The following is a 12,785-nucleotide window of genomic DNA, read 5'->3' as shown; positions in this document are numbered from 1 at the left end:
ACCTACTATTTTATTCTATTTTTAAGTATACGCTGAAATCTGCCTGGTATCTAGAAATGCATCCAGTCCCCGCTTGAACTGGTGTAGTGAATCCGACATTACCGTCTCCTCACTCAGTGAATTCCATATTCTCACTGCTCTTACCGTAAAGAACCCCTTCCTATGCTGGTGCTGAAACCTTTTCTCTTCCAGTCTTAGTGAGTGCCCTCTTGTTACCGTAATATCCCTCCTTTTGAACAAATCCCGGGCAAGATCTCTATACTGTCCCCTAACATATTTGTACACATTTATTATGTCCCCCCTCAACCTTCTCTTTTCCAGGCTGAATAGTCCTAGTTTTGCCAACCTCTCTGGGTATTGCAGTCCCTCCATTCCCTTTATTAATTTTGTTGCCCTCCTTTGTACCTTTTCAAGCTCATTTATATCCTTTCTATATATTGGGGCCCATAACTGAGCACAGTATTCCAAGTGTGGTCTGACCAGTGCTTTGTACAGTGGAAGAACAATGTTCTCATCCTTTGCAGCTATACCTCTTCTGATACATCCCATTACCCTGTTTGCCCTTACAGCAGCGGCCTGACTTTGGGCACTCCAATTTAGTTTGCTATCAATCAAGATGCCCAAGTCCTTCTCCATCTCTGAATTCCCCAATGATTTCCCATTCAGTGAGTACTGGTGACTTCCATTTTTCCTTCCCATATGTATGACCTTACATTTCTCCTCGTTAAACCTCATTTGCCATTTAATGCTCCACCTACCCAGCTTATCCAAATCCCTCTGTAGGTCTGCACTGTCCTCTTTTGTATTAATTGTTTTACATAACTTTGTGTCATCTGCAAATATTGATATTTTACTATTTATCCCGTTGACTATGTCGTTAATAAAGATATTAAATAACATTGGGCCTAGTACAGACCCCTGTGGTACCCCACTAGTGACGCTTACCCAATCTGAGTATATTCCATTTATAACCACCCTCTGCCTTCTATCCTTTAGCCAGTTAGCTACCCACTTGCAGACATTTTCCCCCAGCCCCATCATTCTCATTTTGTATACCAACCTATTATGTGGCACGCTATCGAACGCTTTTGAGAAGTCGAGATACACGACATCCACTGGTTCCCCCTGATCTACTCGAGAGCTAACCTCCTTGTAGAAGTCAATCAGGTTTGTTTGGCAGGAGCGATTCCTCATGAATCCATGTTGGTTCGGGATTAAAAGATTATTAGCATCAAGATGCTCCGTAATTGCCTCTTTAATGAAGCTTTCAAAAATTTTGCCCACAACGGACGTCAGACTCACCGGCCGATAGTTTCCGGCATCACTTTTTGCTCCCTTTTTGAATATTGGCACTACATTCGCCTGTCGCCAATAAGTGGCACAGACCCAGTCTCAACAGAGTCCTTAAATATAAGATATAACGGTCTGTCTATCACATTACTTAGTTCCCTTAGTACCCGTGGGTGTATGCCATCAGGTCCTGGTGATTTGTTTATTTTAATGTTACTGAGGCGTTTCTGTACCCCAGCTTGAGTTAGATTTGTCATACTTAGTGGAGGATTAAGTTTGTCTCTTCTCATTTCTCCTGTTATTTCGATTTCCTTTGTGAAAGTTGTCGAAAAAAAATTATTTAATAGATTAGCTTTATCCTCATCTTTCTCTATGATTTTGCCTTCCTCACTTTTTATCGGTCCAATATTATCCGATTTAATCCTTTTACTATTTATATACGTAAAGAACAGTTTGGGATTTGATCTACTTTCCCTAGCAATACGTTTCTCTGTTTCCTCCTTCGCTATTTTTATTTGTTTTTTACAGGTTCTCGTTTTTTCCTTGTAACACATTAGTGCCTCCTTACTGTTTTCCTGTTTTAATCTCTTGAATGCCTCTTTTTTGCTATTTAACGCCCCTTTTACGTTCTTATTCAACCATATTGGTTTCCTCTTATTTCTGGCCCTTTTATTCCCATACGGTATATACCTCTCGCACTGAGTATTCAGAATTCTTTTGAAGGTTTCCCATTTACTATTCGTATTCCTTTGATTAAGAACTTTGTCCCAGTCAATAAGTTGAAGGCTTTCTTTCAGCTGATCAAACTTCGCCCTCCTAAAGTTTAATGTTTTTGTTGTTCCCTTATTGATAACCCTACTGAAGGGCATTTTGAAGTCGATAATATTATGGTCGCTATTACCTAGGTGCCCCCCTATCTGTACCTCAGTTATTCTATCAGGCCTATTAGTCAATATTAAGTCCAACACGGCCTTCCCTCTCGTTGGTTCCTGCACTAGTTGGGAGAGATAATTATCCTTAATATTTGTCAAGAACCTTTTTCCTTTCTGAGATCTACAGGTTTCTGTTTCCCAGTCAATATCCGGGTAGTTGAAATCCCCCATTACAATCACTTCATTATGTTTTGCTACTTTGTCTATTTGTCCTAATAGCAGATTCTCATTCTCCTCTGTTATATTTGGTGGCTTATAGCAGACCTCCAGTAATATTTTATTATTATTTTTTGCCCCCTTTATCTCTACCCACATGGACTCGACCCCCTCTTCTCCCTCTCCTATATCTTCCCTTAGTCTGGGTTTTAGACATGACTTTACATATAAGCAGACTCCTCCGCCTTTCCCCTGTTTCCGGTCCCTTCTAAATAAACTATAATCTAATAAATTTACCGCCCAGTCGTAGCTATCGTCTAGCCAAGTCTCTGTTATACCTACGATGTCATACCTCTCCTCCGATATAAGAGCCTGCAGCTCATCCGCCTTATTGGTCAGGCTTCTTGCGTTGGTCAGCATGCAAGATAAAACTTTGGGGTTATTTAGCATCCTATTCTTCTCTAACGATCTAACTGTACTATCCCCACCCCCCTCTCCACCCTCATTATATTCACTTCTCCCCTTCCCCCTTGCTTGCCTCACATCCCACCTATTTCCTTGGTTTCCCCCCCCCCCGTCTCTAGTTTAAAAACTCCTCCAACCTATTAGCCATCTTCTTCCCCAGCACCCTCCCCATTGAGGTGCAGCCCGTCCCTACGGTAGAGCCTGAAGCCGACCGCGAAGTCGGCCCAGTTCTCCATGAACCCAAACCCTTCTGCCTTGCACCAACTCTTTAGCCACTTATTCACCTCCCTAACTTCCCGTTGGCGCTCCTGTGTGGCTCGCGGGATTGGTAGTATTTCTGAGAAAACACTGAAGGCATCAAAACTATGAATTAACACATGTGGAATTATATACTTAACAAAAAAGTGTGAAACAACTGAAAATATGTCTTATATTCTAGGTTCTTCAAAGTAGCCACCTTTTGCTTTGATGACTGCTTTGCACACTCTTGGCATTCTCTTGATGAGCTTCAAGAGGTAGTCACTGGAAATGGTTTTCCAACAATCTTGAAGGAGTTCCCAGAGATGCTTAGCGCTTGTTGGCCCTTTTGCCTTCACTCTGCAGTCCAGCTCACCCCAAACCATCTCGATTAGGTTCAGGTCTGGTGACTGTGGAGGCCAGGTCATCTGGCGTAGCACCCCATCACTCCACCCCATCACTCTCTTTCTTGGTCAAATAGCCCTTACACAGCCTGGAGGTGTGTTTGGGGTCATTGTCCTGTTGAAAAATAAATGATGATCCAACTAAACGCAAACCGGATGGAATAGCATGCCGCTGCAAGATGCTGTGGTAGCCATGCTGGTTCAGTATACCTTCAATTTTGAATAAATCCCCAACAGTGTCACCAGCAAAGCACCCCCACACCATCACACCTCCTCCTCCATGCTTCACGGTGGGAACCAGACATGTAGAGTCCATCCGTTCACCTTTTCTGCGTCGCACAAAGACACGGTGGTTGGAACCAAAGATCTCAAATTTGGACTCAACAGACCAAAGTACAGATTTCCACTGGTCTAATGTCCATTCCTTGTGTTCTTTAGCCCAAACAAGTCTCTTCTGCTTGTTGCCTGTCCTTAGCAGTGGTTTCCTAGCAGCTAGTTTACCATGAAGGCCTGCTGCACAAAGTCTCCTCTTAACAGTTGTTGAAGAGATGTGTCTGCTGCTGGAACTCTGTGTGGCATTGACCTGGTCTCTAATCTGAGCTGCTGTTAACCTGCGATTTCTGAGGCTGGTGACTCGGATAAACTTATCCTCAGAAGCAGAGGTGACTCTTGGTCTTCCTTTCCTGGGGCGGTCCTCATGTGAGCCAGTTTCTTTGTAGCGCTTGATGGTTTTTGCAACTGCACTTGGGGACACTTTCAAAGTTTTTCTCATTTTTCGGACTGACTGACCTTCATTTCTTAAAGTAATGATGACCACTTGTTTTTCTTTACTTAGCTGCTTTTTTCTTGCTATAATACAAATTCTAACAGTCTATTCAGTAGGACTATCAGCTGTGTATCCACCAGACTTCTGCACAACACAACTGATGGTCCTAACCCCATTTATAAGCCAAGAAATCCCACTTATTAAACCTGACAGGGCACACCTGTGAAATGAAAACCATTTCCGGTGACTACCTCTTGAAGCTCATCAAGAGAATGCCAAGAGTGTGCAAAGCAGTCATCAAAGCAAAAGGTGACTACTTTGAAGAACCTAGAATATAAGACATATTTTCAGTTGTTTCACACTTTTTTGTTAAGCATATAATTCCACATGTGTTAATTCATAGTTTTGATGCCTTCAGTGTGAATGTACAATTTTCAAAGTCATGAAAATACAGAAAAATCTTTAAATGAGAAGGTGTGTCCAAACTCTTGGTCTGTAATATATATATACTTTAACTGTATATGTATACGGTGGCTCAGTGGTTAGCACTGCAGCCTTGCAGCGCTGGGATCCTGGGTTCAAATCCCACCAAGGACAACATCTGCAAGGAGTTTGTATGTTCTCCCCGTGTTTCTGTGGGTTTCCACCGGGTTCTCGGGTTTCCTCCCACGCTCCAAAGACATCCTGATAGGGAATTTAGATTGTGAGCCCCAATGGGGACAGTGATGATGATATATGTAAAGCGCTGCGGAATTAATAGCACTATATAAGTGAGTAAAATAAATATAATAATGTTTGTCCGCAACAGAAGTGTAACTCACCTTGTTCTGCAATCTCTGCACCAACTGGGCCTGGCGCTGCTGCCCCTCTTGGTAAGCAGATAATTTACGTTTATATGCCATCTCCTCCTCTTGGAAGCGATGTTTTAAATCCAGTATGGCTTCACTTTCTCCTGATCTTTGCATCTGACGCTTTTCCAGCTGTAATGTTTAATAAAATGTATTAAAGATATATATATATATATAAAAAAAAAAAATCAGAATGAAGCTTCCATCTCATATCATAGGATCTGAAACTCTTCAGGCAATTATTTGTTTTATCACCAGATAATATGTTTCAAGAAAAGGCAAAAATAATAAATATATATTCCAATAATTCATTTTATTAATGAAAAAGGCTACAATATATAAAAATGGACACAAAAAGACATAATAAATATCAAAAATGGGAGGAGCTAGCTAAGCTATGATTGTATTCATTTAAAAAAAATCTAGAAATAATTAAAGGGTCCTTGCGAAAAGTCCAATTGATCAAAAGGAGGGGGATACACAATATTGCACAGTCAACATTTGAGCATCTATTTTACTTGTGCAACAACAATACTTTAGCATACAATATTTTGTGTGTCTATTTTTTCTAATATGGTTTGTATTTATAAGGATTATTACTTTACTGCCTGTACATTTGTATTCTCCCCCTCTCCCTTTCTTTGATCAATTTGATTGTTTGCAAGGACCCCATTTAATTATTTTGATATTTGATTTGCATTAATACATTCATTGCTTAGCTAGTTCCCCTCATTTTTAATATTTTATCATGTATTTTGCGTCTGCTTTTTATTGTAGCATTTTTCATTAATAAAATTCAGTTTTGGAATATATATTTATTGTTTTTGCCTTTTATCGTAATATATTATTTGGTCTATATGGCATCTCATGGCATTTGTTTTTGAATATTTGGAATTATTATTGGTATTTTCTTCTAATATACGGTAGGTTATACATTTTTCTTTTAACACAACTTATGTTCTATAATGTAAGTTTTACCAGTTTTCTTTCCTACAACGTATGAAGACAATGTTGTGCATATAATAGACTGAGGAAAACTATTAAATACTCAGTTGTTTTCCCTATATAATCCACGTCAATCACTGAAGATGAAGGGAATTAAACAGGTTAAGCAAAGATTTGAAGGACTGAAATGACTGAGACAAGGAAACGGATGTTTAGGCTTCAGAGTATTGAGTCAGGATTGTGTATGTGACGTGAAATAGACAGGAAAAAAAGATATGGGCCCTTAAACTGATCAGACTGGCTGACTTATTTTTTTAGCAACCTTGTACCATGTGTACCAGGACTGTTCCGGTAAAATGTTGCTTTTTACAAGAGGCATAAGAAAAAGCAGTGATATGCGTACAGTTGTATGCAGCTTGGCTATATATCGGACTAAATACTGGGTGTGTACACATCAAATATAGAGTAAAAGGACATGCTATCTTTCAATTAAAACAACAGATAGTCGGTTGTACAGGCTCTGCTCCCTCATTCCCTGGTGGCCAGCCTCCTCTGCTCTAAAGCACGTCGGCTGATCATGGTAACTCGGCACGCACCTTTGAGGTCACTCCCCTGCTCAGGCAGCATACGGCCAGAGTATTCAGGTAGTTCAGCCTAGTCATCTACATATCTCTCAAAGTTTGTTTCCTGACAAACTCAGGCTTTGCTATTCCAAGGTACTTGTCCACATACTAAACTCGGCTGTTCCTAGGTGCCTGCGTACACACTCGATTGCTCAATGTGCCATCCAGGCTATCCAACTCTTTTGTTCCAAGTTCTCTCTAGCATATCCAGCTCCACTGTTCCACGTGGCTTCCATGATATTCAGTTCTGCGGCTCCTCGTGCCATCCCGCATAGTCAACTCTACCGTTCCATGCAGCTACAGGTGCCGACCAACCTATCCAGCTCCACTGTTCCCCAATGCTTTAGGTGCCAACCTGCATATTCAATTCTGCTGTTCCATGTGCCCTCCGGCTTACTCTACTCTGCTGCACCTTGCTGAACCAATAAATCAGGGTCATGCTGCTCATCCAGACCTATAGCTGGGCAAATCATAGGTTTACCTGAGAGTTGAGCAATAACCACAAAGTGAGCAAAAACAATAGTAAATACTTATATCCACTTGTATCCCAATTTTAGGTATCCTTACTCTTTTAGCACTCTTCTACAAGGAGTTGTCTATTCACTGGTGGCAGTGCTGTGGCAGGATATGTCTTTAAAGGGGTTGTCCACTACTTTATATGATCCCCCAATGTATTCCCCCCAGGGCCCATAAGTGTTTCTCTAAATACCTTGTGGTGCCTTTTCTGCCTGTGAGCGGCGCTATCACTGTCCGCTCACAGGCATCACGTGACCCCCGGCTGCATCCGGCTCTGACATCCGCTGACATCAAGACAAGTCCAGGCTGCAGCCGAGGGTCCCTCTTCCTGGTTCCACGGTGGCCGCAGGGTTGTGGGCGGGGTTACCCCGCGTGCCACACCCGGCATCCACCGCGCGCTCTCCCTCTCATCATTCATTGGGAAAGCGCGCGGTGGATGCTGGGTGTGATGCGGGGAATAACCCCGGCCATAACCCAGCATCCACCGCGGGGAGCCCATCACTGATGTTACGCCTCACTTGACGTGACATCAGTGACGGGTCACGTGATGCCTGTGAGCGGCCAGTGATAGCGCTGCTCAGAGGCAGAAAAGGTACCGCAAGGTATTTACAAAAACACTTCTGGGCCCCGGGGGGATACATTGGGGGGTTCATATAAAGTAGTGGACAACTTCTTTAATGATCCAAACTGTCTGCACTCTATTCTTCTCCTTATAATCTACAGGCTTCTCTGCAGATGTTCTGACAGTAAGGGTTCATGTGTATGGCCATCCTGTCTAAGCTTTGAAGAGGACCACATTTTTATGGGGCACTACTGTATGTCGGCATGTCTTCAATTTTATATAGTGACATATGTAGGTTTCTTTAACTCCTTCACGACAGGGAAATTTTCCATTTTTATTTTTTTTTACTCTCCTTCTTCCAACCATGACTTTTTTTATTTCTTTCTGTCAACATAGCCATATGAGAGCTTGATTTTTATGAGACAAACTGTAATTTTGAATGACACCACTTACTTTAACCATGAAATGTACAGAAAAATGGGAAAAAAATTCCAATTGTTGTAAAATGGTGAAAAAACGCAATTCCGACAAAGTTTTTTGGAGTTTTGTTTTTACAGCATTTGTTATGTGGTAAAACATTTTTGCAGATATCGGGAGATATTAGTGGAAAAATAATGGAAATATATGTCTGTTTTTCACATTCTTTCATTTTTTTTTTAGCACAAAGGACCACTAAAATACATTTTAAAATATGTTTCCCTTTCTGTAACAATCATTTTCATATATTAAACACGTGTTTTTATTTTGAGTGGGGGAGGGACTAGTATCAGCAATTTGGATTGAATTTGGCTTTTAGATTTATTTTTTCCCTGCATTTATTTATTTTTCATTTATTTTACACATTGTGACCCCCATAAAGTAATAAAAATAACTTTTGGGAGGGGGATGGGATTTCAACATTTAAATTTTTTTTTTTTTTTTTTTTTCAATCTGATTTTTCCTGTAACTGGGGCTAGTATGTTTGCCCCAGTTGAAGGGAAAATTCAGCCTCCTGGCTCCATAGCAGAGCTGACTGGTCTCCTAGGACCAAGCAGATCGTGCTCCGTCCCTACACCTAGCGATCACATAATCACCAGGTCCATAGGAAAAAGTGCTGTCAGCACTACCTATAGTGTATACATAGTACTTTTTCAACTGTATGTACACAGCGATGGAGGCAGTAATAAACCCTCTCTGCCTTCTATATAGAGAGTCTGGCTGTATCTGACTGACAGGCGGCTCCCTGCTTCTGCAGCTGCTTTACTATGTAGTGAAATTTTGGAATTTCACTGGAGAGTAGAACTCAGACCGCCTGGAAGGTTTTAGACTGACCGTCACTTCCAAACAGAAAACAGGTGTGTACAGGTGCTTATTAAGAGTAGCCATCTCCATATATAACAAAGTAGCACTCTGTAACGCTATAACATGAAATATATGAAATATGAATTGCATTACTGCTCTAGAAAACAGGAAAAATTGAGAATACTTAGCACATAAATTGGCCAATTCATGTGCACCAAGCATCCACGATAAGGCGATTCTCTCTGCTGGGAACCTATCTAATGTGAATCCTCTCTTACACTAAAATCTACATTTATATGGGAAGGTATTTGTTAGTTATATATGGAGATGGCTACTCTTAGTAAGCACCTCTAGACACCTGTTTTCTGTCTTGGAAGTGATGGTCAGTCTTTTGATATTTGTATACATAGGCTCTCTGACTGAGCACTCCACCCCTCAGCCTCTGGCAGTTTTAATTAGAGCAGGATCGATTAGATTGATTCCCAGCAGAGAGAATAGCCTTATCATGGCTACTGGGTACACATGAATTGGCCAATTTAAGTGCTAAGTATTCCCAATTTTTTTCCTAGAGCAGTAATACAATTCAAATTTCATATATTTCATGTTTTTAGACTATGGGCAGTCTGGAAGTAATTAAAAATGAATTGCAACAATTTGGCAACATATGGCCTTTATCAAGCACAAAAATAACAGAAAAGATAAAATATAGTATTTTACCTTTTATGCTATTTTTGTGCTTGATAAAGGCCACATCTGGCCAAAACATTTACGTTTTCTTGAGATTTTGGTGCGTATCATTTTTGTAATACAAATCGCTGACTGGACTGGTTTGAAGCCAAACCGAGTAAGCGGAGATCCTCTAGTGGTGCATGGGATTCTTCTGCAAGTTTTATCGAGAAACAACTTCACAATATGGCGCAACACTGAGCACCATAAAGCAACATAAGGAGTGCCTACCCGTCCATAGTACGGACCTATAGCCTTCTGTATGAGGCCCACGGCAATGTACTTGTTAGTAGGGCTGTGGAGTAAGATCCCATTTTGGTGGAGTCGGAGTCGGTATTAAATGGACCAACTCCGACTCCTAAAATATATAATAAATTGGGTACAGTAGTTCAAAGCAGTTTGTGGGGAATATTTTTTCATAAGAATTTGGGAAAGTTATGAAATATCCTATAAATGTCTGTCCTATTCCTGATCTAGACTTTTAGCTGAGATGAATCTGTTTTACAGTAAATTTATCACTTAAACATGAGCTATGTATGAGGGAGTCGAAGTCGTGGAGTCGGAGGTTTGGCTTAACGACTTCACAGCCCTGCTTGTTAGGCTCATCTGGTTAAGTGGATCCCCTAAGGCTTAGGTCCAGGAGGGCACACCGACCCCAAGCATTGGTGCAGCAAGGAGGAAGGCACGTGCGAAGCAAGCACTTGACACACTCATCAATCTTGGGATCAACAGGACGGATCAAGTGGAACCCAGCAGAAATTTGAGCAAGTTAAAGCACAGTGTGCACAGAAGATGGAGTACACAAAAGGAAGGCTTGAGTATCAATCCTAAAACACAAGTGTGGGCCTTAAATAAGATTAGGGAGATGATATCACTTGAGTCACGCCGGTCAACCAACAAGACCAATGTGGAGCACAACAGAGAGCAGTGGACTGAGGTGTAGGAAACATAGCCGGGGATTCCCTGCACAGGTGTGTAACAGTACTGCTATGTCAGGTGTCTTTTTCCACTACATGCTAAGAGCCAAAAGGCACCAATGGTTCCCAATAATTATCCATGACGTATGTAAATGAGAGCTTGTACCCTTCAAATAGGAGGAATCTTTCATTAATTTTTGCAGGTTAGCTCGACGTGCATCTCACATGACTCTTCTTCCTATCTCCGGCATCAATGTCTACAATGTCTTTCTCACCTCACTACACCCCATCAGGACATCTCCATTGGTCTGTTTCTCTTTACAGCTAAATTTAGAGCCATCAGGGTCCATTTTGCTGTTTCTCAGTTACTCGCTGGCGCCATCGGCCAGACTTTGCACCGTTTCTTAAGGCTCACATAGAGACGGACTGATCTCAATAGTTACTTTTATATTTATGAATCATACCTTAAACCCCCCCTTTTCGGCAATTTACAGCGAAAATTCCACTTTAAGAGAAATGCCCGCAAAAGAAGCCATATACAGCGGCCTTTTTGTGCCAGAGGATACAAAAACATTGCCGCGGAGGTCAATTAGTGGCTAAATGGCACTAAAACTGTTTGGAAATAATTATTAGCTTGACAGCTTTCAATCTGATATAAAACATTCATGTTGAACCAAATCCGTAGAGAAATATTTATGTTGTCCAATAAAATGTGTCACTATATAAGCATTTCTGCTTGAAAGTGTGAAGTCTTGACGTCTCCTGTGTTGCTTGAGGGGAGCTGTGGGGGGAAGGGATGGGAGTCGGAGATCACACGTCCCTGGGAAAGTGTTTGTGGGGAGGGCAGCGCTCCCACTGGGTTGTTAACAGCCAGACAGTTTATTTAGTGCTGTTATGAGAGAGCGTTAATTCTGCTCGGAAAGGTGGGAATCTGGTCCCATGGGGGGAACTGAGAGGTGCAGCTGGAGGGGATGATGCGAGATCTGGTGTGAGGGACAAGGTCACAAAGCAGTCAAGGGCCCTGTCGTCAGTGTGCAAGGCTTATGGTAGACTGCCAAAGACTGACACAGCACACAATCAGAGATCTGAGCCCCAGCTTAATGTGTATTACAAGCAGATGGCATTGTGGGAGACGTTTTGGAACTTACAATGAGTGGTGCCAGTCTCGTTAAAACATCGGAGAGTTATTATTGGACTAATGTTTAATCCACAGAGCGGTGACTCAACTGCTCCCCCCCGACTTGGAGAGGCAGAGATTTTCTATGTGACAGATCAGCATTAGGTTTTATTCTGACCCTGGAGGATCTCTGAAATAATGATAGAGATCTATGATCGTTGAGTAATAATGCCTTTGTTCTGCTGTCAATCAATCTGTGGACAGTGAAATTAATGGGCAAAAATCAAACACAGATTGACCGAGTTTTTTGGTCAATCTGTGTAAAAGAAATCATTATTTTTAAAATGATACACCTTGATATGTCAACTATATTCTTTTTTTTATATATTTTCTTCAGATTTGTTAGTATGCATTTGTGAAGATCTGAGATTGTGGGTTGTAATAATCACATAGGCAGGTTAACTATGTACAGTATCTATTTTTATTCCTTACGTCCACGGTCTTACAGCAATTCCGGGTAGATGGTCACAATGCATTGTCCTCAGTCTACAAGATCCATTCTGGGGCCAATAAATCAGCTGCCCCCGTACCAGGCAATACCCACTGTCTCCCAACTTTTGGTTGGCCCACAGCTTTTGTGACTCCCGCTGATATAGTCTGCAGTCACAGTCTATGCTCCTCCAGATGATGGATACCATGACCATAGAATGTGTATCCAATTCCAGCCAGCAACAACACCTCCATTTCCTCGTCAGTGTCCTAAATACCCCAGCCGTCCCTCCGGAATTGAGCCTGGCCCTAGGGAAACACCTCCTCCCCCAAAGCTAACTGTGCAATGGTGAAAGTATTTTCCTCAGGCCAAGTCCCATCACCTAGGACTGACTGCATGTGAGACACCCTGTGGTGATGGCTCCACTGGGTCTACTATCCCCATCTACACAATGGGACTAATGACTGGGGGAGCAATGGCTTGAGGCCCCTGAGACACTAACCAGAGGAA

At 41.8% G+C, this 12,785-nt stretch overlaps 1 protein-coding gene across 4 annotated transcripts in view; it reads right to left on the bottom strand.

Annotated features, from left to right (window-relative positions):
• CROCC2 (ciliary rootlet coiled-coil, rootletin family member 2) overlaps positions 1–12,785 on the bottom strand; it is a 149,901-nt gene that overhangs the window by 99,761 nt on the left and 37,355 nt on the right. For all 4 annotated transcript variants that reach the window (XM_073674531.1, XM_073674534.1, XM_073674532.1 and 1 more), the window contains exon 4: positions 5,072–5,230. In XM_073674531.1, coding sequence (XP_073530632.1) covers positions 5,072–5,230 — 159 coding nt within the window. The remainder of the gene's footprint in view (positions 1–5,071; positions 5,231–12,785) is intronic.

Source organism: Phyllobates terribilis, unplaced genomic scaffold, assembly GCF_046119375.1.
Source record: "Phyllobates terribilis strain yellow unplaced genomic scaffold, ASM4611937v1 Scaffold_3__8_contigs__length_932513732, whole genome shotgun sequence".
NCBI classification, from domain to species: Eukaryota; Metazoa; Chordata; class Amphibia; order Anura; family Dendrobatidae; genus Phyllobates; species Phyllobates terribilis.
The sequence above is the reverse complement of the archived record's forward strand: the minus strand, read 5'-3'. Positions and strand labels throughout refer to the sequence as shown.